General features: G+C 52.9%; 1 protein-coding gene across 1 annotated transcript in view; it reads left to right on the top strand.

The window, feature by feature from the left end:
- CLPB (ClpB family mitochondrial disaggregase) overlaps nucleotides 1-27795 on the top strand; it is a 96977-nt gene that overhangs the window by 5534 nt on the left and 63648 nt on the right. Inside the window, exon 3 of the mRNA XM_074816588.1 lies at nucleotides 16755-16841. Coding sequence (XP_074672689.1) covers nucleotides 16755-16841 — 87 coding nt within the window. The remainder of the gene's footprint in view (nucleotides 1-16754; nucleotides 16842-27795) is intronic.

Consider the following 27795-nt stretch of genomic DNA (forward strand, 5'->3'; position numbering starts at 1 on the left):
TTCCTGTGGCCATAGCTCTGGGGAGGGACGTGGGTTGTCTCCAGCAGTTCCCAGGATGGTTTGTGAGCAGTGATGCTGCATTAACGAAGCACAAGCGCTGACCTCAACTGCAGCCAGTGCCAGGGACTTAGTCTGGAGCTGGGGCGGGGGGAAATTAATGTCCTGAAAGCGCAGGGTGAGGAGAAGTATCTGAGAACCAGGCGGTTGTCAGACTTGTCCAGCAGAGCTCGACCGTCCTGCCTGATCTCTCCAAGTAACCCACAGGTGATGAGGTCTCCATGCCCCAAGCGCTGCCCTCAACCAGTACAGAATTAAGATTTTTTTTTTTTTTTTTTGGTAGCCTGGCAGCTTGCGTAGGACAGGAGCAGAGATGTTGCTGCTCTCCTGTGTTCACCACCCCGGGTGTTTCTCTCTGGCTGAGGTCTCCCACCCAGCGCAGGCAGCCAGGGACGCGGTGCTGCGAGCTGCTGTCCCTGCGTCCCCCTGCCAGACCCCTACGGGCCTGCAGCCATGTTACTGGGTTCAAGAGACTCATCCCCCCTCTCTGCACCCTCCTTTCAGGGAGTTGCAGAGGGCCAGGAGGTCTCCCCTCAGCCTCCTCTTCTCCACACTAAACCCCCCCAGTTCCCTCAGCCGCTCCCCATCACACCTGTGCTCCAGACCCTGCACCAGCTCCGTTGCCCTTCTCTGGACACGCTCGAGTCATTCAATGGCCTTTTTGGAGCAACCAAGCAGAGATGCTCCTTCCACTCCCTCCACTCCCCAGGACCTCAGAGGAAACAGCCTGGCTCTGCTGCACCCCAGGACTGAGATCTGGCCTAAATCAAGGACCAAAGAGGATATTGGTGTGCAGCTAATTGACACATGTGTTCTGCTGCTTGTAATTGCAGGAAGCTGCTGCTTAGGGATGTCTGGGTGATTTGTGAGCCTGGTCAGGCAGAGCAGTGAGAGGGATGCTCTGTGCTCCCTTGCAGCACCCTCGGCATTTGGAGCTCTCTGCCTGCCTCTGCCTAGCTTGTGCCTTCATCCTTTTGGCTCAAAGAAGCAGCCAGGGGTGGGTAGGGGACTGGGAAATGTACCAACACCCTCCCTGCTGCAGGGAGCTTCAGCCTCTGCTTTGCAACAACCTTCCACAGCCCAGGAGCTCCACAGCTGCTCCGAGCTGACAGAGGAGGCACGAACAGGGTTCATTCAGGGCTCTTGCTCTTGCCACTGGCAAAGGGGTAAAGCCCAAAGTCAGTCTTAGCAAGGCAGGAGTGAGACATTCAAAGACTGGTGCAGGGTGGAAGGGATCTTAAAGATCATCCAGTCCCACCCCCTTGCCCCGGGCAGGGCCACCTTCCACTAACCCAGGTTGCCCAAAGCCCCGTCCAACCTGGCCTTGAACCCTTCCAGGGAGGGGGCAGCCACAGCTTCTCTGGGCAACCTGTGCCAGGGCCTCACCACCCTCACAGGGAAGGATTTCTTCCTTTAATCTAAATCTATCTTCTTTCAGTTTAAACCGTTCCCCCTCGTCCTATCCCCACCCCCTGATGACGAGTCCCTCCCCCCTTTCCTGTAGCCCCTTTCAGTCCTGGGAGGCCGCTCTAAGGTCTCCCCAGAGCCTTCTCTTCTCCAGCTGAACCCCCCAACTCTCTCAGCCTGTCCTCACAGGGGGGTGCTCCAGCCCCCCGAGCATCTCCGTGGCCTCCTCTGGCCCCACTCAAGCAGGTCTGTGTCCTTCTGCTGTTGGTGCCCCCAGAGCTGGACCCAGCACTGCAGGGGGGTCTCCTGAGAGCGGAGCAGAGGGGGAGAATCCCCCCCTCGCCCTGCTGCCCACACTGCTCTGGGTGCAGCCCAGCACACGGGTGGCTTTCTGGGCTGCCAGCACACGTTGGTGGCTTACAGGCAGTTTTCCAACCCCCCCAAGTCCTTCTCCTTGGGGCTGCTCTCCAGCCACTCCTCGCCCAGCCTGGATTTGTGCCTGGGATTGCCCCGACCCATGGGCAGGACCTTGCCCTTGGCCTTATTGACCTCCATGAGGTTCAGAGGGTCCCCCCTCTCCAGCCTGCCCAGGTCCCTCGGGATGGATCCCTTCCCTCCAGCGTGTCACCGCACCACACAGCTCGGTGTTGGCGGGGAACTGGCTGAGGGTGCGCTGTGAGCACAGCTGAGCGCTCAGGGCTGCACCCGGGAGAGGGCAGCGCCGTCCACTCAACACCCTGTTTGTGACACCTGTCCCCCCCAGACAGCACTGTCCCCGCCCCGCTGCTCCACACAGCTCACTGGTGGTGAGTTAGGAGAGGGGAGTCTGGTGTGATAGAGTTTTCTAATATAGTTTTAGGCTTGTTTAAACTCTCTCCCATGGCGTGCCATAATAACTTAAAGGCAGAGAAAAGGCAGGAGGGCTGAACTATGCCAGGTTCTGCCCTTGGGCCACAACAACCCCCAGCAGCGCTACAGGCTTGGGGAGGAGTGGCTGGAGAGCTGCCAGTCAGAGAGGGACCTGGGGGGGATTGATTGATAATGAGCCAGCAGTGTGCCCAGGTGGCCAAGAAGGCCAACGGCATCCTGGCTTGTATCAGCACTAGCGTGGCCAGCAGGGACAGGGAAGGGATCTTACCCCTGTGCTCGGCACTGGTGAGGCCGCCCCTCGATTCCTGGGTTCAGTTTTGGGCCCCTCACTCCAAAAAGGCCATTGAATGACTCGAGCGTGTCCAGAGAAGGGCAACGGAGCTGGTGCAGGGTCTGGAGCACAGGTGTGATGGGGAGCGGCTGAGGGAACTGGGGGGGTTTAGTCTGGAGAAGAGGAGGCTGAGGGGAGACCTCATGGCCCTCTCCAACTGCCTGAAAGGAGGGTGCAGAGAGGGGGGATGAGTCTCTTGAGCCAAGGAACCAGCGGCAGGCCAAGAGGGAATGGCCTCAAGCTGCGCCAGGGCAGGGTCAGACTGGCTCTTAGGAAGGATTTCTTTGCAGAAGGGGTTGTTGGGCGTTGGAATGGGCTGCCCAGGGCAGGGGGGGAGTCCCCATCCCTGGAGGGGTTGAAGAGTCGGGCTGACCCAGCGCTGAGGGATCTGGTGGAGTTGGGAACGGTCAGGGTGAGGTTCATGGTTGGACTGGAGGAGCTTCAAGGGCTTTTCCAGCCTCGATGATTCTGGGATTCTGTGAACTCCAGCGCGCTGTCTCGCTCAGGCCCTACAGAGAGATTCAAGACACACGTTCTCGCTGTTCAACAGCCTGTCTCATGAGAGGCCGGGAAAGCCAAGCAGAGATATCTCACTGCTTGTGCTGTGGAGCAGTTGCTGATGTTCAGTTCTCCATCCTTTTGGCTCAAAGAGTATTAGAAGAAGCAGGCAGATGTTTATAATTCTCCAGACCGTGTTCTCGGGTACACGCTCTCTTCATCTGCTGCTGGGGACTTGTTTTTCCTTGCTGCGTGAACCGGGGCGCTGGCCTTTCTCAAGTGCCTTGTTCAGCTGACGGCTTGTCATGGCCCTTTGCGCATTAAAATATCATAATAGGATGCCCAGAAATGCAAGTTTTTGGCCCGAAGTTTAGGAAATGGACGTGTGAAAGAGAGAGGTGCAAGGTACAAAGAAGATAATTTTGAAACCAGGAGTTAAGTCGTAGTTGTGCTTAACTGCAGCGGGAAAACAGGGTTGAGAGAGGCTCTGGGGCAGTTTGGAGCTGAGGCTGTGCTATAAGGAGAGAACTGAAGAGCTTCTAGGGTAACTCTGTCCCTTACCCCCAAAGAGTTGCATGTTCTCTCTTGGAAGAGAGTGACGCCCTGCATCACCCCAGCGTGTAGGATGAGGGGGCCAAGGGTATCATCCTTGTGGAAAACCGCCGTAGAGGATTTGAATGCCAGTGAGATAAGCGCTATCTGGTTCCTAAAATTAATGACAGTTGAGGAACGGGAGGTGTAGAGGCCCCGGCATGAGTGCCCATGATTTACCACCTGTTTTGAGGTTCTGCTCCTGAAAAGTGTACTGGTGACCTGGTGCAAGGAAGGGTGAAGCAATATTTCTTGGAGGAAGGAATGTAAGGAGGGGTTGTGTGTCAGGGGGGACTTCAGAAATAACACCTTAAATACACGGGGACGGGGTACAGGATGTGGCAGATGGAGGGGGCAGGAGCAGCAGCATCAGAGTCATCAACTGAGAACAGTCAGTGTGAGGTGAATGGTTGGACTGGATGATCTTCAGGGTCTTTTCCAGCTGAGATGATTCTGGGATTCTGTGAACTGGAGGAGATGGTGACTTTTGGAGCCTGGCTCTTCAGAGCAGGTCACGCTTCCAGAAGATCTCAGCCTCCCCATCTTGGACTGTAAATCTTCCAGGGCGGGTCATCTCGCTGCTTTTTGCTGCTTATTTCCATCTCCTGGTCCTATTCCTTAAAATTAGTTAAAAGTTGATCCCATCAGTTGAGTAGGAAGGGCAGAAGATGGGGCAATGGCAATGGTTAGAGCAGCATCAGGCAGCTGCCAAACTCCTCAATGATGTACGGAGAAGCGGCAGATAGCGGGGTGCTGCTGGGTGGTGAGAGCTTCCACGGGTGTGAGGAAGCAGGTGATGCTCGACGGGGCCGCAGGCAAACACACTGCTTTGTTCCAGCCCTGGGGACATGAGTGGAGGTGGGAAATAGGTGATAACGGTTATAGAAAATCAAAGCTTTTGATCTCAAACCAAGCTGTCCTGCGCCTGTCCAGATCTGTCTGGGAACCTGAAGAACCACAGGCACAGGTGAAAATTGGGCTGAAGGGGTTGAAAGGAGGGTTTGTGTCTGGGAATTTGGGGCAGCACGTGAAGGCAAGGTAAGGTCTGGCTGTGCCTTGTGCCATGGCTCTGGGTTTGGGCTAGGACATTTCCACGAGCCAGCCGAGCTCTGCTCACAAACGGCGTACAGAAGGTACTCTGGCGGGCTTTCTCAGGGTCCCTTTTTGCTGTTGGACTGTTGAATAGGGCGAGCAATGAGACAAAATGAGTGTTAGTTCAGGCAGTAACTAGAAATGTCTCAATCGGGCTTGGAAAGACTGAAGTTATGTATGTCAGAAATGAACGGGAGGCTTATGTTCGGGGGAATTTCATGTTATTCCGACCAGGAATGTTTTCCTTGGTTAAGGATGAAGAGGCCTTTCGACCAGACCTCCCGTGAACACACACGTTAGGATCACCTGTCCAAAGGCTGAGCCACAGGCTCTCCTCTTCCCTCTGTCTCCGCTCAGCTCCCAGACAGGTTTTCTCATCTTTACCGTTTGTTAAACGCGAGAAACGAGGCTGAATTCTTCATCGAGATCAAGGAACGTGTTCAATTCTGAGGCCATTCCCTTTGGAGCATGTAACAAGCCAGCTATTCCCTTCAAGCCCTTCGTGCTGTTAGCCAGGACGGAAGATAACACCTAATTAATGTGGATAGTTTAATTTCCCTCAGCCTCAGTCGTTCGGCGCGTTTGGAGGGAAAGCGAGAAGCAAAGCCATAAAGAATTACTGCCTCGATCCCCCCTGTGTTTATATTCAGTATTAATATTGATTCTCTCTGTTCCAGTGTTGTTTCTTAATAAGCCACCCACAAAACTGCAGGCTTACAGCAGAGTTTCCTCGCCAGATAAAGATGATGGAGCAGTGTTCTCCCAGGCACCGCACGCCTGTGACTCACGGAAACGCGGCGCATGTGTCAGACGGCTGCTCTCGGGCTCACTCGTGACAGCGGGCAGCAACCCAAATCTGTGTGTTGAGGAGATGGTTGGATTAGATGATCTTCAAGGTCTTTTCTAACCTAAATGATTCTGGGATTCTGAGATCTGGAGGTGACCAGGCGCTCTCCGGCTCCTGGAGGGATCCAGCCAGGCATGGCTGTGGGGCTGGGAGCTCCGTCTCAGCTGCTGCACCTTTCCCCAGACTGATGTTTTTTAGGTGGAGGAGTTGCAGAAACAGGAGAGATCGCCCCAAACAGTGATCTCTCCCTTTTGGCCAGGCTGTCTCTGACTCATCCTTGCGCTGTCTCCTCTCAGGCTGCGGCTGTCTCTGCTCCCTCGTGTAGGCGACAAAGCTTGGCGAGCACAAGTTCCCCTCTGCAGCACAATGGGCTTCAGCCCAGATCGGGCCACTGGCCACAGTGGGCCTGAGAAATGCCTGAGAAATGCTCCTGATCCCAACAGCAAGAACACCCCGCTCTGCCCCGCTGGGCGGAGGGTGGTCCTGGTCCATTACCAGCCCCACCATCCAGTCCTCCCCCCTTGCCATCACCAGCACCATGCTCCAGGGCTCATCAGTCCCCACGTAATTCTTACTGTTTTTTTTTTTTTTCCAGGGCTGGTCAGTCCCCATGTAATTCTTGTTTTTTTTTTTCCCAGGGCTGGTCAGTCCCCCCATAGTTCTTGAGGTTTTTTTCCTTTCCAGGGCTGGTCAGTCCCCACATAATTCTTTTTTTTCTCCAAGGCTGGTCAGTCCCCATGTAGTTCTTGGGTTTTTTTCTTTCCAGGGCTGGTCAGTCCCCACATAATCCTTGTTTGTTTTTTTTTTTTTTCTTCAGGGCTGGTCAGTTCCCATGTAATTCTTGTTGGGTTTTTTTTCCCCAGGGCTGGTCAGTCCCCACATAATTCAGGTTCAGATCAGTCGCAGAAACGCTGCTGTGGGGTGTACCCGGCACGTACGGGGGTGCGTGCTGGCAGGGCCAGGCATGTTTCCCCACTGTAACGATGCTGTTTTAGCCTGATAGTGGGGAAAGATTTAACCTGTGGCTGTGGAGGCTCCTGGGCTGCGTGAGCAGCTGCGCTGGCTGCACTCTGTAGTCATGGTGGTGATTTATTTTCTGAGCTGTACCCGGCACGGTGGTGAGATGTGCTGGAAAACAAGGCTGCTCTTCTGGAAGGGCACGAGCCCTTTCTGCTCTGCGGCACATGTGACATGCAGGGCCTGGATAGTCCTAGCAGCGAGGCCAGAGCAGTATTTGTACTTGTCTTTTACGCCTTTTATATATCTTTTTATGTTTAAATGGCTAGGAGGAGCGGAGTTAAGCTGCCAGAACCACAGCAGATCCGTGAAGACGAGTTTATTTCTAGTTGGACGTTGCCCTTGTCTCCCTTTCGGTCCTCTCTGGCGCAGGGGGTGGGTTAGGGGTGTAGCAGCACCGTCTGTTTGCTTCCCACCTCAAAGGTTCGTTCAAGAATCCAGAAACTGCGTGTGAAAGCATAAACTGGGCAAAAAAAATCCCTCTGTAGCGAATCAGACTTTGGTTACCAACGCGGAACAACACCCTCCTCGGCGTGGGGGTGGATTTTTGAAAGTCCCTTGTCTGAAATGAGCCCAAATCGGAGCTCATGTAGGAGTCACGTCAGCGGCTACCGAAGCCTGACTGCTGCTGGCCACCAGCCAGACGTGGACCTTATCTTCTGCCCTAAACAGCTGCGAAATGTCTTCAGCAGTGCGGGAGGGTTGGAGACAGGGTTGGAAGATTATTTATAATTACATTTACTTCCGTTGCTACGCGCTTTATATTATGCTGTCTGTTTACCCTTGCCAGGCCTGTATTTGTTAGTAGGTATCTGAGTTAATGGACACCTGGGTTTTTTAGGATAAACAGATGTTTTTCCTGTAAACGTCCCCTTTAATCTTTTCTCCTAACATGTGGACCAAATTATACAGTACTTTGTTTCAGTGGAAGTTTTTGACTTGGCACACGGCCTCGGGGGCTTGGAGCAGACACAACTGCCCAGATTTCTTCGTGTTGGCTATGAAATATTGGAGGAGGCTTGTATGGGCTGTGCTCTCCCGTGCTGGAGAGCTGAGAAACCGCAAGGGAACAGCCTTCACCAGGCAGCACTGCAGAGCAGGTTTCTCAAACAGGGCAGCAAGGACTGAGGAGGAAAAATAGGAAATAAAGTGGGAATTTTGTTGCTGCTCGGTTTTCTCGCTGGTTTCACAGGAGCGTTTTGCTTTAACACTTCCTCTCTAGTGACCTTTTTTTCATGCTTCTTGTTGTATTTTGTCCTCCCAGGACGGATGGTGTTTGCACGCTGAGTCATAAGACCGATCTCTTTGCAGTCGGCCTCCAGCCAGCTGCAAGAGACGGAAGATCTCATCCCTCCTTCCAAAACAGCTTGAAACCCTTTGCTGTGCCCAAATCTCTCACTCTGAAAGCAAACACTGACTCGGCTGGTGTGACTGGATGCGTGGTAGTATCTGTGTGTGTGCAGTGCATCTGGTAGCCACCACAGAGTTTATTCCAATTAACAGGGGTGTTTATCACTCTGGCCAGAGCGCAGGAGTGTTGGGTGGGAGTGGTGATCTGCTTGAGGGTAGGGAGGATCTACAGAGAGATCTGGCCAGGCTGGAGCGATGGGCTGAGGCCAACTGGGGGAGTTTCACTAAGGCCAAATGCCGGGTGCTGCACTTGGGCCACAACAACCCCCAGCAGTGCTACAGGCTTGGGGAGGAGTGGCTGGAGAGCTGCCAGTCAGAGAGGGACCTGGGGGGGATTGATTGATAATGAGCCAGCAGTGTGCCCAGGTGGCCAAGAAGGCCAATGGCATCCTGGCTTGTATCAGCACTAGCGTGGCCAGCATGGACAGGGAAGGGATCTTACCCCTGTGCTCGGCACTGGTGAGGCCGCCCCTCGATTCCTGGGTTCAGTTTTGGGCCCCTCACTCCAAAAAGGCCATTGAATGACTCGAGCGTGTCCAGAGAAGGGCAACGGAGCTGGTGCAGGGTCTGGAGCACAGGTGTGATGGGGAGCGGCTGAGGGAACTGGGGGGGTTTAGTGTGGAGAAGAGGAGGCTGAGGGGAGACCTCCTGGCCCTCTCCAACTCCCTGAGAGGAGGGTGCAGAGAGGGGGGATGAGTCTCTTGAGCCAAGGAACCAGCAGCAGGCCAAGAGGGAATGGCCTCAAGCTGCGCCAGGGCAGGGTCAGACTGGCTCTTAGGAAGGATTTCTTTGCAGAAGGGGTTGTTGGGCGTTGGAATGGGCTGCCCAGGGCAGGGGGGGAGTCCCCATCCCTGGAGGGGTTGAAGAGTCGGGCTGACCCAGCGCTGAGGGATCTGGTGGAGTTGGGAACGGTCAGGGTGAGGTTCATGGTTGGGCTGGAGGAGCTTCAAGGGCTTTTCCAACCCAGATGATTCTGGGATTCTGATTCTGGGATCGAGGGAGGTGGCCCAGCAGCTCCAGGTTTGGCAGTACCAGGAAGGGCAATCGGCCAGCATGGAAATGGCCTGTACAACCACAAGCAACCATGAGGAACGGGAGCAATTATTCCCCTTCTTCCCAGCTCAGGAGCCAGGGAGCACCCAGGGAGATGTCAGGCAGCAGGTTGAAAAGAAATACAAAGTGTTTTCTTGCGTAGCACATACTCTGTGAAACTCAGTGGATGCCAGGGAGTTGGAAACTTGAGCTCAGGTAACCACGTGTCACCTCCAGCTCAGAAACCAGTGTGTTGTGGATCGCCAGAAGTCAGTGTATTATGCTCAAATCCCTCTGCAAACAGTGATTACTCATCTTCGCTCCCCCACTATCTGCTCCTGGCTGCTGCCAGACACAGCCTCTCAGGCTGGTGCAGTATTTTTCCAACGCACATCTTGGCTGTTGCGTTGCAGTGACTTGGGAAGTCAGCAGTGACTCAGGGCTCCTTCGGGTGAGGCTGCATGTTCGCTTCCTCCCAAACCTGGATGCCAACCATAGCACACGTTAGCCAGCAGTGAAGCCAGCACTTCTAAATTCCTGCCCTCCCCTGTTCCCTGGGCAGTAGCAGGAGGTGGGGTGTGTGTGTCCCTAGTCCTTTTCTTCCTTGATCAGCCTGTTTTGAACAACAAAATCTCCCCTCTGTGCCCTCAGACAACCCTGCTCTCATCTGGGAGGTCGGTTTCCCTTCTGAAACTTCAGCTCTGGGGGCACCAACAGCACAAGGACACGGACCTGCTTGAGCGGGGCCAGAGGAGGCCACGAAGATGCTCGGCGGGCTGGAGCACCCCCCTGTGAGGACAGGCTGAGAGAGTTGGGGGGTTCAGCTGGAGAAGAGAAGGCTCCGGGGAGACCTTAGAGCGGCCTCCCAGGACTGAAAGGGGCTACAGGAAAGGGGGGAGGGACTTGTCATCAGGGGGGAGGGATAGGATGAGGGGGAACGGGTTTAAACTGACAGAGGGCAGATTTAGATGAGATCTAAGGCAGAAATTGTTCCCTGTGAGGGTGGGGAGGCCCTGGCACAGGTTGCCCAGAGAAGCTGTGGCTGCCCCCTCTCTGGAAGGGTTCAAGGCCAGGTTGGACAGGGCTTTGGGCAACCTGGACTAGTGGAAGGTGGCCCTGCCTGGGGCAAGGGGGTGGAACTGGTTGGTCTTTAAGGTCCCTTCCAACCCAAACCATCTCATGATTCTATGATCTATAAGATCTTCACTTTGATTTTGGAAATTTATTTCTGGCAGTCTCTCCTTGGCCACTTGCCTCTCCACATATCATGTGCTGTTGGGGTTCGGGGCACCGTCCCCTCCAGGCCCCCCGTGTCCTGGGAGCAGCCTGCTCCTCTCCTCATCCCTCCCTGAGCCTTGTTTGAACACCCCCCCGACGCTGCCCCACGCCTCGCGGGCTGGTGTGTTTTCACACCGCGCTGTGTTCCTGGCCCCGAGATGACCGGGAGGGCTCGGGCAGCGGACACAAGCGGTCTCGAGGAAGACAGCAGCAAGATCAAAAGCTTTTTTCAGCATCTCGCCGCGTTCTCCCAACCAGGCAGATCCTTTTGCTGGCCTCTGACGGGGATTGTGCTTTCATGTTCGGAGATATTGTTGGGTTTGGATGTTTTTCTCCCCTGCTCTTCTGCAAAGCGGAGGGTGAGTCCCGAGAGGCTGAGCACGTTGGAGGGTGTCCCCCACCCCGCAGTTAAACAGTGACATATTGGGGAAGGGCCGGGGGAGATGTTTTAAGTGGCCGAGAGAAACAGAAGCTATTGTTGTCGCAAAAGTTCAAGTTTCCAGCTTCCTCTTCCTCCACCTGTCAGGAGGGAGCGCTGGGTGCGCTCCGGGCGCTGAGCACAAACTCAAACATGCCCTCTGGGCTCGGCTGTGAGCACGGTGTCACCGAGTTAGTCACCCAGAACCCCGGCAGCGGGGTGAATAGGAGGCACATCTGTCCGGGGGCAGCAGGGGGAGAAGACTCGTCGCAACCGACTTGGGCTCTTTTTCCTTTTTTTTTTTTTTTGGATCAAAGCGCTGGAGCTTTGCGAGCGGCTGTCTCGAGGTAAAAGAGCACAAAGCGCTGGGCGCCGCTTTGCCCAGGCTCCTCCGGCAAATTCCAGAGCAGGCAGGGATGTTCTGCTGGCCAAGGCCCCGCGCTGCTCCGGAGCTTCTGCTCCTTTCCAGAGACATCTCCCGTTCGGTGGAGCATCCCCGGTGCTGCCCTCGGAGCTGGGGCTCTGCAGGGAGACGGGACGTCCCCGGGAGCCGGTGCTGCTCGCTCGCAGGCTCTAACCATTCAAAATGACTCAGGAAAAACTTCGTGCAGAATATCCCATCTAGTTGAGAAGCGGACAGACTTTCTGCCCTAAAAGCCTGAAAAAAAAAACCACAAAAGGTTTTTCTGAAATCCTTAAAACACAAACACACCACCAAACAGCAGAAGCACCTGCCCTTTATCAGGGTTCTGGTGGCCGGGTCGTGGTGGTGCTGCCATGTCCGAGGACCAGATTGTCATTTAACACTGAAAATGGTGCTCAGGGAGCGATACAGGCGTGAGAAACTCCTTAGGAGGCAAGAGTGAGTGTCCTGGGTCTTATTTGGTTAAAATGTGGATAAACATCCTCAACATTGACCAGAGGGTTTTATTCAATTAAAAAAATACTCCTGCTGGTAAATACATTTGGCTGTCTAGGATCTGAGCAGTGCTTGTCGCTTTATCGATTGTCATATCATTAAATCAGGCGGGGAAAAAATTAATGGTAGGCTTGAAGACCCTGAACATAAAGTTCAGTTGTCTAGAAAATCTGTTAAGTTGCTGAGCACATTGCAATGATTTAAAAAAAAAAAAAAAATCCAGCTCCTAAATGAAATGTCAGTGCGTATTATGCTAGATGATGTGACGCTGGTAATTCTCTCCCTGGGCTCGGACATGTGGCATTCCAGATGCTTACGATTAGATTCCTGAATGGAAAACTACTTGATTAATTCTAATATCTTAGCTCCAAGACCGTAATCGAATCCCGCAGCAGAGGCTCCAGCATCCTTCCTGTTGGATGCACTATGTTTTAACAGGTTTGACTGCTGGACTAGCATCTTATTTCATTATTTTTTTATCTAAGAATGAAGATAATTCATTGTTCAATATGCTTTGCAGTACGTCTGCAGAGAGAAAAAGCCTTCCAGTGAGTCAAAATGTCATTTTTCGTGGTTCCAAAGTGCTTTAAGTGAAGGCTGCCGGCCTGTCCTCTGTCTCACGAGGAGATGCTGAAGTGTTCAGCTGCGGTTCCCTGTCACGGGAAACCAAATGTTAAAATTCACCCCGTGTGGAATTAAAACCAAAATCTTGCAGCAGAGTGACCCAGTGGCTGGTGGAGGGCGACCAGGACGGTCTGTTTGCACCTTTAGTGTTAAATCATATTAATACCATGGTCACGTGCAAATGGGGCTGATACTTTGTGGATTACGTTAATTAACCCCCGTTAATAAGTGGTTGGTGTTGGGCTGTGAGGTTTTAGCTGTCAGGCAAAAGTTGCCTGAAGGGCTGCGGCTGCCTCGACCCTCATTTAACTAATGCCTTCGTACCTCGGGTGGATTTGTGTCTGGCTTCCCCCTGCCTCTCTGGGGTTCCCCTGTCAGGCTTCCTCTCCATTGCAGTAATATTTTCCTTTATTTGCTGGATTTTATGTGGCTACTAGCCTGTCAGATTGACACACTGTAGGGAGGGGGCGAGGTGGAAGTTAGTGTGTTCAAAGTACTTCCAAATGGCCTAGTAAATACAATGAAATTCAGAAATAGCTTGTACACGTCCGTCTGTGAGAAGAGTGGAAGGTGACTGGGCGTCGCGCTGCCTGGGAGAGGATTTTCCAAAGCACTGAGGGTGGGTCAGAGGGGAGACGATAAGATCTCAGTGTAGGTTTCCTCCATCTCTTGCTGGGCTTGGCTACGGCTCCTCGTGGTTTCTGGGGGAGCTGGGGCTGAAGCTGGTCCCCGCAGCGGCAGCGAGAGAGGTTTTTCATCTGAAGGAGCCACTCTCTGGGATGCGCTGGCACATGCTGGCACAGATGGAGCGGTGGTGTGGATTTCTCCTGCAGGCAGTGTCCCTCCAGGCAAGAGCAGGTGACGGCTGTGACCAGCAGTGGCTGCGGATCCCGCTCAGATCTGCTTATCTGTTGTGAGTGCAAACACCCTCCGTCTGCACAGCTGCAACGGGAGCTGATCTCCAGAGATAGAGATCTGCCCCGCGCCCCGGCTGCCATCACCCGGCTCGGAATCACAGAATCACACAGAATCCCAGAATCATCTGGGTTGGAAAAGCCCTTGAAGCTCCTCCAGTCCAACCATGAACCTCACCCTGACCGTTCCCAACTCCACCAGATCCCTCAGCGCTGGGTCAGCCCGATTCTTCAACCCCTCCAGGGATGGGGACTCCCCCCCTGCCCTGGGCAGCCCATTCCAACGCCCAACAGCCCCTTCTGCAAAGAAATCCTTCCTAAGAGCCAGTCTAAACCTAAACTCTCCTGTCCCTGCAAGGTGGGGCCATGCCTCGAGCCAGCAGTGTGCCCAGGTGGCCAAGAAGGCCAATGGCATCCTGGCTTGTATCAGCACTAGCGTGGCCAGCAGGGACAGGGAAGGGATCTTACCCCTGGACTCGGCACTGGTGAGGCCGCCCCTCGATTCCTGGGTTCAGTTTTGGGCCCCTCACTCCAAAAAGGCCATTGAATGACTCGAGCGTGTCCAGAGAAGGGCAACGGAGCTGGTGCAGGGTCTGGAGCACAGGTGTGATGGGGAGCGGCTGAGGGAACTGGGGGGGTTTAGTGTGGAGAAGAGGAGGCTGAGGGGAGACCTCCTGGCCCTCTACAACTCCCTGAGAGGAGGGTGCAGAGAGGGGGGATGAGTCTCTTGAGCCAAGGAACCAGCGGCAGGCCAAGAGGGAATGGCCTCAAGCTGCGCCAGGGCAGGGTCAGACTGGTTATTAGTAAATATGGATTCTGCATGAAAGTTTGTCCCTCTGCTACCGTGTAGTATCAAGTATCAAACTTTTTTGGAGCCAGGACCTCTTGTTTACCTGCCAAATGGTTCATTGTCATGAAACTTTTAATTGTAAGAGAACAGAAATCCGTTGGTGCTGTGGATCGTTGACAGAGGTCGTGGTCTTCTGAACCACGTTGGGAGCTCTGAATAAAGGCTACCAGTTACTATTCTATTTTCTTTGCTATTGGATCTCAATCCAAGGGCCTGATGAGCAGTTCGGAGCGTCCAGCACCAGGGCACTAGCACCCTGTCAAAAAAAAGTGGACAAATTACCCACCTGTACCCGCTACCTACATATTGTACCACTTGGGCCAGAAGATTGAGATGCTTCTCTGTAGGGCTTGGCTGAAGCCACCTGCCTGCTGTCGTCTCGTGCCCCCACAGTCCTGATCTAATTGGGCAAAAAGTTCAGCTGGAAGGGGAATACGGATCATTTTGGGCGTCTAATTGGGATGACAATTACCTGGCTACTTTCTCAGGGCAGCGGGAAGAACTTGGCTTCAAGACATGAGCCAAAGCTGAGGCATTGGTGTTGCTGGTTGGAAATACCTGTAGGATTATATATTTGTTCCTTGGGATAAGTCTTTAGCGAAATGGCTGTGGGGATTTTGGGGTTTGCAGAGACTCTGTGTGCAGCGGGGGTGTTTGCCAGGCTAGTGCTCGTGCTTTCCTTTGTTTGTTCCAACTGCAGGAAGAGGAATACGGTACCTTTATCTGCTTTTTACTCATTTCACCCCAGCGCTCTTTATTACCCACCTGACAGAGTTGCCAGCACAGCCAGCTGGGGGCAGTGAGTTTGAAAAGGGTGGCCCAGTTTGGGCGCACAGCTCTCAGCATCCTTTTGCTGTCTGACTTTCCCAGTGCATGCGAGTGGCCCCCGCTGCCACCAACTCCCTTATCTGGGGGGATTTTAAAGAACTTCGAGTGTGAAACGTGTCGCGTGTGTTCGCTCGTGTCTCTCGCAGCACGGAGTGTAACAGTCGTTCCATCCCTGTTACACCTGCACAGAGGATGTGCTGGGCGGGAATGGCCTCACCCAGGAAGGAGCATGGAAAAGCCTCCGTTTGGGAAAAGGGAGAAGGATGAGCTGAGAGGGGAAGAACTGCTGCCTCCTGCATAGTCCTCTCTCCTTTCTAAAACCTGACCTATGGCTGCCCTGGCTTGATACCGGCGGCACCTTGTTCTTGGCAGGTAAATGGCATTGTAGTCGTGGACTTGAACATGACTTTGTCTCGCCTCATTTAACTGGAGGGCTCTAAAATTTGTGTCTGAAGTCTGAACTTCCCTGGGGTCTGCAGAGAGAGTGGTGCTTCCAGACTGTCATTTCATACCGTCTGGGGTTGGCACTTCACAGAATCCCAGAATCCCAGAATCACCGAGGTTGGAAAAGCCCTTGAAGCTCCTCCAGTCCAACCATGAACCTCACCCTGACCGTTCCCAACTCCACCAGATCCCTCAGCGCTGGGTCAGCCCGACTCTTCAACCCCTCCAGGGATGGGGACTCCCCCCCTGCCCTGGGCAGCCCATTCCAACGCCCAACAACCCCTTCTGCAAAGAAATACTCCCTAAGAGCCAGTCTGACCCTGCCCTGGCGCAGCTTGAGGCCATTCCCTCTTGGCCTGCCGCTGGTTCCTTGGCTCAAGAGACTCATCCCCCCTCTCTGCACCCTCCTCTCAGGGAGTTGGAGAGGGCCATGAGGTCTTGGTTTAAGACGAGCTGAATTAGCTTCCTCAAAGACCTGTCCCTTGCCATTAGCTGGGGGGAGCACAGGCACTTTTGGGGGGGGCTGGGCTCCCCACATTCCCATGGGTTTGGCCACAGGATGTTCTTTGGTTCCCACGGTTGGCCGTGAAAGAGGAGCGTTGAGTAAATTTGTCTATGAAATGTCACTGTTCTAAGGTACTGCTTGGAATCTGGTGCTCAGAGTAACAGTGGTGTTGCTGCAAGATCAGAGGGTGCTGAAAGGGTGGAGAAGCCTTTTGACACTTTGGAGTCTGAAGAATATAAAAGTAAAAACCACCAGAAGCCGTGTAGGAGCAACATTGCTAAAAGGTGCCGAGGAGGGGTTAGGGAAACGGTGCAAAGGCTGAGAAAATTTTGCAGGAAAAGCACCAAGGGTAGTTCGATGCCTCATATTTTTTGGGTTTGTCTTGTTTGTTCTCACGTCATGTAAGAAAACCGCAAAATATCTCCCGTTGGTGTGGGCTTTGGAGAGCTGCTGAGCTGCTTCCCAAACCCTCGTGGGTGCACAGCAGCTGGAGATCCAAACCTGTGGGTTGATCAGCTTTGCTCTCCACCGTGCTGCTGGCTGGTTCTTCGGGTATTAGGCTGAATAGAAGAAAGAAATAAAGAAAAGGAGACGGTTGGCACTGCGCCAGTTGAAAGGGCTGTGCTAGTTACCCCCTGCCACTTCGTTTCAGTCTGTAGGCGATGAGAAACTGGATTGAATGCACTTTTCATGCCAAGTCTTCTAGGCTGCGCCAGAGCAGGTGCCTGCGAAGTAAAATATCACGCTTTCCTTCATTAGCTCTGCTCTGCTCGGGATCATTTCTCTGCATTTTCTTCCTGAACGTGTCTCTCCTCTGGCCAGGTTGTTGCTGGAAGGCGCTGACGTGAACGCGAGGCACAAGCTGGGCTGGACTGCTCTCATGGTGGCTGCTATCAGCAGGAACTCCAGGTACGTTTGTCTCGGCTTTACCGACATGTAGCGGGTAAATCACAGCTGCCCCACCTTTTTGTAGAGTCCTGCGGAGCTCAGAGAGAGTTTCCATAAAGTTTGGGCTGGTTTGGGCAAGCTAAACCCGGGGGAGCTTTTCACTTTTCCTTCACCTGGTGTGTTGGGTGACAGGTGGAGGTTAGGCTGCTCTGCAGTCCCAGAATTGCCCGTCAATTTGGCTGAATTGGCCATCGATTTTGGCCCTCCAATGGGTCCGTGTCCTTGGGGTGGCGTTGTGGAGGGTGTTCTAACACCCCGCCGTCCAAAATAGCTCCCGGAAGAGCTGCCGCGTCCCTCCCAGCCTGCGGGGCCATGGCTGGGTCTTTCACACTAGGCCTTTCTGAAGCAAAAAAGGCTGAATGCTGGGCCCTCCCTCCTCAGTTCCCATGATGATCGCTGTGGCTTCTTGTAACCTTTTAAAGACACTCTTAAATATATTCAGTCTACAACTAAATTCAATTAGTTTTTTTATTTAAGGAAAAAAGAGAAAAAGAAATCCAATTTTGGAAAACGTGGGACAGACGGGAGAATGAGCTTTGATGTTACAACCTCTCGGGGATGCTTTACTTAGTCACAAGTTCATAAGCAAAAAAGCCTAATTACTTGGGAAAACACAGGATTAAAGCGGCGCACAAAAGCTGAATATCCGCTCTCGGGCGACACGATTCGAATCCATGTGCCGAGTTCGTGTGTGGTGCAAACTTTGATGTGTGCTATGACAAGCTGAAAGTCGTGACCTCCTTGGGGAGCTCCTTAAGACGAGCCCAGAGGCGGGGGCTTGGGGCTGTTTGTTTAACTTTGATGTCCGAGCAGCAACGGGCCCCGTTGTTTGCCCGGCCGCGGAGGGACGGGCTTCGGAGCCTCCCACCTTTACCAGTGGACAATGGTCAGCAACGGAGTGTGACGGCTGTTGACCATTCCGAGTGACTGGTGGACCAGAACAGGGCTGCCCGAGTTGCAAAGGCAAAGAGGAGACGGGGAGAAAGGCTGTTCATGGTACAATAATGACCTAAAATCGGCTCTAAAATCAGGTAGAAATGCTAATGAAAACATCTAGGCAGTAAAAAACGTTCAGCGCCTGCGTGCTGGTCCCTGGTTACAGGCTGGTAGAGCGATAACGGCGGCGTGTCTTATTTGGGTACCTGGCAAAAAAAAACCCCACAAGCTTTTAGCTGTGTTGGGCAAATGATTTTTCCCACATTTTGGATGAATACTGATTTTAATTGAAAATGAAGAAGTCCTTGAATATCTGAAGGTTGGTAGGACGTGTCTCCGACAATAGAGTGGAAGAGTAGATGCTTCATGGAGGCAAACACGAGCACAAGCCAGGCTTACTCCTGGTGTAACCACTCTGTTGATCCCGCTGGGTGGGTTTGGCCCTCCGTACCGCTTCTAGCTTTGTAATGTCGGCAGTGGGGTCTCGCTGCTGGCTGGGAAAGGTATTGATTGAGCTGGAACACGACACAGAGAGAGGTTGAAATCCCTGACAAATCGCAGACGTAGCCTGCAGGGAGCCGGCAGAGCCGGGCGTTGTGTGTGCAGCCGGCTCTGGAAGTGGAGAAGGCACAGCCAGGGGAGCTGAGGGCTTTGGCTCAGTGGCATGGGTTTGCCTGCAGAATTTTAAATGTTTATTAGTTTTTCCCTCCCAGCAGAGTGTCTGCTGGTTTTCTAGATCTCTTACAACCCTTGTACATACATGAGGTTGGAGCTAAATACGACTTACCCCACTTTGCAGTAGGATGCAGGATTAATTTTTTTCTGAAGTGTGGTCCCTCTGTGAAGAGCGATGATCTAAAATTGCTTCATCCAGCCCCAGCAGCTGATTTGGTGGATTATGAGTTGTTACAACTCTTGGTTCTTAGCCCATCGGTCAAGCAGGGGGAGGTGAGCTGGGTCGTTGCCTGGCTTGCACGTCGGAGGGGAGGTAACGAGCAGCTCAGGGACGGTCACGACGCAGCCCGCTGAGCAAGCGTCTGCGCTTACTCTTAGCCTGCAGCGAGAGCAGGCTCGTGCGATTTTGTTTAACCCGCTTGCTCTGTCACCGCTTCTTTTTTTGAGGTTGCTGATACCTGCACAAGCTGCTCAGAGCAGCTTCAGGGGGCTGAGACATGGTAGCTGTTTTCAGCTTCGAACCACTAGGCAAAAGTAAGCCTTCAGCCCCAAATTGCTGTCTTCCCAAAGTCGTTTTTCAGAGAAGAACTGTGTTTTCAGTCTCTGCTGTGCTGTTGGAGATTTCTGTGACCTGTCCTTTAGCTCTGTAATGTTTCCCAATTTTCACAGCCCTCACTCTTCCAATTAGGCAGCTACAGTCCATATGTTTAATTTAATTTCAGAGGCACCGCATTAATGATTTCTGTCAGTTGCCATCAGCTACAAGATGAAATCCCGTGTGCCAGCGGGCAAGTTTGGGGTCTGTCTTCCCTTTTTACAACAAAACGATGATCATTTTCTTCCTCTTGAAAATGTCCTGTGTCCAAAACACACGTGAAGAGGTGTTGTGGTACCTCCCTACTGAGAGGTTTCAGAGGGGAGACGGGTGCGTAGCAGCGGAGCCTTGGCACCTCTCAGCCGGGGTGGTTTGGGATCTAGTCCCGGGCTACCAGGACTCCCAGAATCCACTCTGTGGCTTGGAGGAGTTAGTTCTTTTTCCTAGTGTCCCTTACGCTCTGCGTCTCTCCTGGCATGCAGCTGGGGCTCTCTCTTGCCCCGCAAATACCCAGCACGTGGTGCCAGCACGTTAAGCCCCCAAACGTTGCTGTGGTGATAGTTACAAACATAAAGGAAGTGGCCAAATACTTCAGTTTGGTGTCTGTGTTTTCAAAACACTTTGTTAAGGTAATTTTGATGCTATAAAAAACTGTTAAAAGAATGGGGTTCCTTTTATTTATTCTTTTCATTAGCTTATTACCTTGTTTCAGACCCTTCCTGAAGTGCGGATAGATTCATTCATGGTTCTTTTCTGATGCGAGAGGGAGTCCAGGCCTGAATTCCTCAGCTCTGCGATACTACAGGTTGTAACTGGGCTGTGGGCTAAAGACAGATCAGCCGTGACCGCGTTTACATGAGCAAAGGAAGGTTTTACGCTGTAATTCCCATTGCTGGGGGAATTTCCCCTGGCTTTGACATCGCTGATGAGGCAGTGATGCTAGTTTTAGTCTAAGCTTAACAAGGTATAACTGTCACTTGGTGTAGTCTGCGACGCTGTGCCATAACTCTGCTTTTCTGTCAGGGCCTGAGGAGTAACGCAGGCGAGCGGGTGTGCACGTACACACACACACGCTCCACCTTACTCTTCATTTATGTTTTGCAGTTGGAGTGGCTCCTCGTCTGCTTTATTTTTAGTCTTTGTGAAAGCCTATTGCTCTTCTGCATTTCCAGACCTACTTTAAAGTGCTTTCTTAATTCTCCCGGAAAGACATCGGTTTTAAAAGGGAGGATTTATAGGCTGTGTGAAAACCACTGCTAGGGGCTTCTTTCCCTTGGCTGCACCTGCTAGTTTTGCACATTTAACATATTTATAGTAATTAAGCTTTTATTAAATGCTTACTGAGAGCTTTGTGGGTTTGGTGCCTTTGTTAAAATGAGCGACAAAGCTATCATAAATTAAAAAGCAAAGCAGTTAGGACCGTAGCAGGCCGAGTGTCTGTGCATTTGTAGCGTAGTGACCTTTTCTGCACACAGCTACTCTGTTTGCCATTGTTTCAGCAGAAATAAAACGGCAGTGAAATACTGAGTCATCCTCTCAGCGGCGAACTGATGGTGCCGAAGGGGAAACTAAGGCACAGAGCAGCCTGGAAACTGGAATTCCCATGGGATGGGTTTGGGTGGTTCCAAACCACTGGCACTTGGTTCTGCTTCTGCCCCTTCCCATCGATGCACCGCTCCGGCAGGGAGGGAGGGGTCAGAGCATGATTTTAGGGGCTTCCAAAGTTACAGACACAGCTTGGGTGGTGGAGAGGAGCTGCACCCAGAGGGACAAACTGGGAGCTGCTAAGCCTCTGCAGGGCTGGTAAGGGCTGTCACAGCAGCAGCAGTGCCCCTGTTACACAGCGGAGAGAGAAGAGAGAGAAAATCCCAGAATCCCAGAATCATCCAGGTTGGAAAAGCCCTTGAAGCTCCTCCAGTCCAACCATGAACCTCACCCTGACCGTTCCCAACTCCACTAGATCCCTCAGCGCTGGGTCAGCCCTGATACAAAGAATGTCTCAGCTGCAGCTGGGCACACTGCGTGGCGCAGAGAGGTCACTTTTTTCTGGGACAGCAGAGGATGTGGGTGAGAGCGATGGGCATGTGCCTGCTTTAAGTCAGCTTGTGCATGTTTTCTCAGGTTTAAGAGTCAATCCTCTTCTTCCCAGCTTCCCTTTTTCCTCTTTCCTACAGTACTTCTGCGCATCTTCCTCCCCCCTTTTTCCATATACCCCTTTTTTCACACACCCATCTTGTTTTACACACAAATGAGCCCTTTGTTCTCACCCCAAACACCGGGAGCAGCTTTGCCTGAATCTTGGAGTGATGCCCTCAGTGAGTGGGAAGGTGGGAGGAGGGACAAGAGCAGGGTGCACCTCTGCCCAAAGAGCATTTCTTTATTTCTTTTATTATTCTCTTGGAAACTTGTCCCCATCTGTCCTCGCCCACGGGTGTTCTTCTGTACAGACTGCTTCACCGTCCCTTAGAGCAGGAGGGGACAAACTTAATGCTCTGTGCTGGTGAACCGTCCCTCCGTGTGCTTTCCAGTGGGTCCTGCTTGTTCATCCATAGAATCACAGGATGGTTTAAAGATCATCCAGTGCCACTCCCATGCCACAAGCAGGGCCACCTTCCACTAGCCCAGGTTGCCCAAAGTCCCGTCCAGCCTGGTCTTGAACCCTTCCCGGGAGGGGGCAGCCACAGCTTCTCTGGGCAACCTGTGCCAGGGCCTCACCACCCTCACAGGGAACAATTTCTTCCTTAGATCTCATCTAAATCTCACCTTTTTTAGTTTAAAACCGTTCCCCCTCATCCTATCTCTCCCCGCTGATGACGAGTCCCTCCCCCCTTTCCTGTAGCCCCTTTCAGTCCTGGGAGGCCGCTCTAAGGTCTCCCCAGAGCCTTCTCTTCTCCAGCTGAACCCCCCAACTCTCTCAGCCTGTCCTCACAGGGGGGTGCTCCAGCCCCCCGAGCATCTCCGTGGCCTCCTCTGGCCCCGCTCGAGCAGGTCCGTGTCCTTCTGCTGTTGGTGCCCCCAGAGCTGGACCCAGCACTGCAGGGGGGTCTGACGAGAGCGGAGCAGAGGGGAGAATCCCCCCCTCGCCCTGCTGCCCACACTGCTCTGGGTGCAGCCCAGCACACGGGTGGCTTTCTGGGCTGCCAGCACACGTTGCTGGCTCACAGGCAGTTTTCCACCCCCCAACCCCCCCAAGTCCTTCTCCTTGGGTCTGCTCTCCAGCCACTCCTCGCCCAGCCTGGATTTGTGCCTGGGATTGCCCTGACCCATGGGCAGGACCTTGCCCTTGGCCTTGTTGACCTCCATGAGGTTCAGAGGGTCCCCCCTCTCCAGCCTGCCCAGGTCCCTTGGGATGGATCCCTTCCCTCCAGCGTGTCACCGCACCACACAGCTCGGTGTCGGCGGGGAGCTCTCTGGGGGTGCCCTCGATGTAGCTCATGGTATAAGCACGCCCCAGACATGCCTGTTCTTGTTTCATCAGGGCCTTTAGCCTCTGATTCCCCTCAGCTGTTCCCAACATCATCTTCTCTCCTCCATTTTCTTTTCACGGCTTTGACTTCTTGCACACCCTTTCTCCTTCTCCCTCCATCTTCAGGTCTGGATCTCTTTGCTTCCTGCTGGGAATGACCATCAACAACAGACTCCTCCCCGTGCCTCGGCTCTCCTTTTCCTTCTCTCTCTTTCCATCCAGACAGAAAGAGTTGTGGGTCAGAGGTTCCCACGTGGAACCAGAACCAACAGTGCTTGGCCCAGCACGGTCCTGTCCCTTCCCTTGCCCTCCTCCTCCTCCTGCAGCCAGCCCTCCTCCAGGATGGAGGAGGAGAGGACTCAGGAAGTGGCTCGCTCTCTGCCTCCGTGTTTGCTGGGACTTGTGCCTCTTCCACATCTACCCAGATTTTGTGCGCTGAAGGTGCCGGACAGATGTTTTATATTGGTAATAACAATACATCGTGCATAGTAATATTCTGGTGGGATTGTTCTAAGACTTATAGTGAAGGGTGACCTATCTGGAGCTATTTTCTGTCCATGGGCAATGACATGATTCACTGGCGCAGTCTTGTTACCTATATTAGGTACATACATCTGTTCCCTGGGATTTTTTTCACTCCTTTCACTTCAGGCAACTCATTCAGCGCTGTCTGCAGCAGAGCTGGAGAAATATCTGGATGCTTTTGGAAGCACGTAGGGCCCATAGCGTTGCCTGTCAAAGACCTGAGGAGTTGAAGGTGGTTTTCAGCTGCGATGGCAGCACATTTTGAGGGCTTCATCCTAATAACTGGGGCTTTATTGTCTTTCAACTACTCCCCATCCGGGTGTTTCTGAGGGACGGTGTCCGCTCGGCCATTCCTGCCCACCTGAGCCACGCTCTCAAGAGAAAACCGTTGTGAATAATATAACAATTATCACCCTCCAAGAGCTTTTTCTCTTTTTTGGATTCCATAAGCCCTTTTCATCCCTTTTTTGGGGGAAGGATCATTTTCATCTGGGTCAATACTAAACCGCCACAGAGTGAGGGAATGCTGTGGCTGCCCTGCTTTCTGTGCCACAGGTAGGTGTAAACTTATTCCTGAGAAGGCACACATCCACATTTAGACCTCATCTGAGGAAAAAAAAGGAGAGAACAGGGACTGGAGTGCAAACAGCAGCTTACCCCAGCCCTCCTGCCCCTGCTGAGTTTTACAGAGAGTTAAGATATAACCACACAAGGGATCTTCTTTGTGTCCAGGCAGGACCTGTGGCTTCTGCCAGAGCTCGGGGCAGCCGCGTATCAAAACCCATCAAGGCTTTTGCATTGTGCTGATAACTCACGGTCATGGGGATCACTGGACTTCTTGGTTCACCAACCCCAGCTGCCTGTGGTCCAGGCACAACGTCTCTCCTGACGCAGCCCCAGTCACCTCCAGCCATCTCGTCATTGATTTCCCCGCCCCCTGTATTGTATGTATGTATTTATTTATTTAACAATATGTTGGTCCAGCCATTAAAAGCAGAAAACACTTTCTCCAATCGATTGAACTGCCCAGCAAGCTTCAGTTAAGCATTGCCCTCTGACTCATCACTGGGGTCAATTTAGATTTATATTCACGCTGCTGAATAGGCTCTGCCTCTAATCTAATGAAAACTTGATCAGCAAATTAAAACTCGGCTTGTTGAGGGTGTTGAGCACAGGTGAGTTATGGAGGGACGCCTGACCCTCTACATCTGGCACAGAGCGTTGTTCTGCCCCAACGCCTGGCAGCACGAGGAAGGAAATGGGAGGTATATGGGCCAGAGAATCCTCCATTTAAAACTCACCCTGTTATTCATAGATAATTGGCCAGCAGGGACAGGGAAGGGATCTTACCCCTGTGCTCGGCACTGGTGAGGCCGCCCCTCGATTCCTGGGTTCAGTTTTGGGCCCCTCACTCCAAAAAGGCCATTGAATGACTCGAGCGTGTCCAGAGAAGGGCAACGGAGCTGGTGCAGGGTCTGGAGCACAGGTGTGATGGGGAGCGGCTGAGGGAACTGGGGGGGTTTAGTGTGGAGAAGAGGAGGCTGAGGGGAGACCTCATGGCCCTCTCCAACTCCCTGAGAGGAGGGTGCAGAGAGGGGGGATGAGTCTCTTGAGCCAAGGAACCAGCGGCAGGCCAAGAGGGAATGGCCTCAAGCTGCGCCAGGGCAGGGTCAGACTGGCTCTTAGGAAGGATTTCTTTGCAGAAGGGGCTGTTGGGCGTTGGAATGGGCTGCCCAGGGCAGGGGGGGAGTCCCCATCCCTGGAGGGGTTGAAGAGTCGGGCTGACCCAGCGCTGAGGGATCTGGTGGAGTTGGGAACGGTCAGGGTGAGGTTCATGGTTGGACTGGAGGAGCTTCAAGGGCTTTTCCAACCCAGACGATTCTGTCATTCTGTAATTAGCTGAAAGAAGTGCAAGAGAGAAAAATGCTTTCTGCCTTCTCTAGCACCTTCACCAGAGCTTCCTTAACTGACCCCCACAACTACTGGAGCAGTTACCCCTCTTCTCCCTGGGAAACCTGAGATTTTTACCCAGGGACTGCATTGCTTAGACCGTGCTTTGCGAGCATCGTCTGATTTTACAAGTCCCTTGCTTATTCCGATGCCATTCACACGCTTTACGCTGATGAGCGTGGTTACTCTGGATTTTGATGGTGCCGTTACCTTTCCTAAGGGCTAATTTGCTTGAGTGTCCCATTACCTGCAAATTGGAGAGGGATGATCAATATTTGTGATTCCGGGAACGTCTGTCTGGTGCAGAAGTGCCTGGAGGGGACAGCACGTCCCAAAAGCAGGAGGTGAGATTGAAAGATGATTGGAGAGGGAGGCTGAATGTGCAACGCCTTGTTATTAACCCAGCGAGTCCTCCCTGCCTACAGAGCTGGATCGCAGCCCAAAACTGGGCCAGGCTTTTGGAACACATTTTGCCAGTAAGAGATGATATCCATGCGTATTAAACTTGAGCCTCCCAGCTGTCTTAAGAGCTAAGGAAATGTTTCTTATCACTGGGGGGGAAGTGGTGTCGAGGGTTGTTAACGGAGCGGAGCAGTTCTAACCTCGTCACCTCCCACTTTCACTCTTAGACCACCTTACATCTGGCATTTGTGGTCCTCTGCTAAAGTTTTCATGGAAGGTTTTTGCCTGGAGAGAAGCGCTGAATGAAGAGGAAGGGGCTTCCAAGAGTCGCTGAGAGCACGTGGAGGTGGTACCTGGTGAGGTGCCCGGGAAGAACATTCATTTCAAGGGAGACACTAAGTCCAGGGAAGGAAGATGGATGGAGTCACCAAGGAACTGACGTCATTGTGTGTTATCATGGGACTCAGTCGGTACCCACAGCTCACCCCTGGGCTGCAAGTTGTGGATTAAAGTCCTGCACTGGGACTTGGGATCCGTTCTTTTAAAATGAGGAAGACATTAAAATATATGATAGCCTGTCAGCTAAAACTGGAGTAGAGGGATCTCCTTGGTGCTGACAGCCGTGAGGTCAGGGTCCAAGAAGGGCAGTTTGACCATATCAGAACCTGAACTTCTAAGGACCTGAACGACCAGAAAGGCCTGGCTTTCTGCTGTAGACGCTGATGCCGGAATCGCAGTGACCCAGCTGCTGGGGTGAGATCATCACAGGCTGAACTGAGGCACGTTGCACTGATGGTGGCTTCTGTTCATCTCTAGGAGCAAGGAGGTCACCCACACGGATCCCATAGGGCAGCAGAGCAGTACCTGCCCCACCAGCTTCCATCCTGTTCCGCTTTCCCTAGGACCTGCCTCTTCGGGATCTCAGATGCGGTTCTCTCGATGACTGGGCTGAGCATGGTAGCACCCAGTACTGGAGATGCAGGGTGTCTCCAGAGGAATCCAGCACTGGATTCTCCAGAAGAATTTGCACGGATCAATGACCCGTTGTAGAACTTTCCCGGGTAGAAAGCCTGGCTGTGGCACCTGTTCCGTAGACTTGGCAACACCTCCCGCCCAGACACTGAAAGTGAACTTGACAGCCCTCCTACCTAACGACCTCCCTAATGACAGAGCCTGGGCTGGTGGGCCAAGACTGTAGCTCTCTGGACAGCCAAAGCCACGCACTTGGGCTCATGTGGCTTTAGTAGCAGCCAAACCTCTCTCTCGCTTTCCATTTTGCTGAGGCCATAGAGGTCAGTGGAAAAGGTCAGGCAGCGTCCTTTTATGTGAGGCGACATAAAGGAGCAGTGTGCCCAGGTGGCCAAGAAGGCCAATGGCATCCTGGCTTGTATCAGCACTAGCGTGGCCAGCAGGGACAGGGAAGGGATCTTACCCCTGTGCTCAGCACTGGTGAGGCCGCCCCTCGATTCCTGGGTTCAGTTTTGGGCCCCTCACTCCAAAAAGGCCATTGAATGACTCGAGCGTGTCCAGAGAAGGGCAACGGAGCTGGTGCAGGGTCTGGAGCACAGGTGTGATGGGGAGCGGCTGAGGGAACTGGGGGGGTTTAGTGTGGAGAAGAGGAGGCTGAGGGGAGACCTCCTGGCCCTCTCCAACTCCCTGAGAGGAGGGTGCAGAGAGGGGGGATGAGTCTCTTGAGCCAAGGAACCAGCAACAGGCCAAGAGGGAATGGCCTCAAGCTGCACCAGGGCAGGGTCAGACTGGCTCTTAGGAAGGATTTCTTTGCAGAAGGGGTTGTTGGGCGTTGGAATGGGCTGCCCAGGGCAGGGGGGGAGTCCCCATCCCTGGAGGGGTTGAAGAGTCGGGCTGACCCAGCACTGAGGGATCTGGTGGAGTTGGGAACGGTCAGTGTGAGGTTCATGGTTGGACTGGAGGAGCTTCAAGGGCTTTTCCAACCCCGATGATTATGGGATTCTGGGATCTGTTGTCTCAAGGGGTCCCTGGGGGTCGTTGGTAGTCTTCCTCCCCACATCTGTTGGTTGACCTCAGTGCTCAGGAGTGCTCACAAAGGTCTGTTTAGGAGGTGTTGTGCAGCTGTGTTGTGCCTTGAGCTGGTTTGTTTTAATTTGTGCCATCCTTGTTCCTGTTATCTTCAAGAATAGGCCCCAACTCTCTTATTTATTACTGTCTTATCTTCAAACCCATTTCTTCTTCATGAAACCACCAACCTTCATCTGTGTCTGCACGTACCAGAAGTGACATTTTAATTTATTCTCAGTAAAAAATATTTAGTAAGATGAAAAGGAAGATGAAGAGGAAAAACAAATGTTAGCAAGCCGTTTTGGCTTACAGCGGCAGCACACCCTCCG

Source organism: Strix aluco, chromosome 2 (genome assembly GCF_031877795.1).
Source record: "Strix aluco isolate bStrAlu1 chromosome 2, bStrAlu1.hap1, whole genome shotgun sequence".
Lineage (NCBI taxonomy): Eukaryota > Metazoa > Chordata > Aves > Strigiformes > Strigidae > Strix > Strix aluco.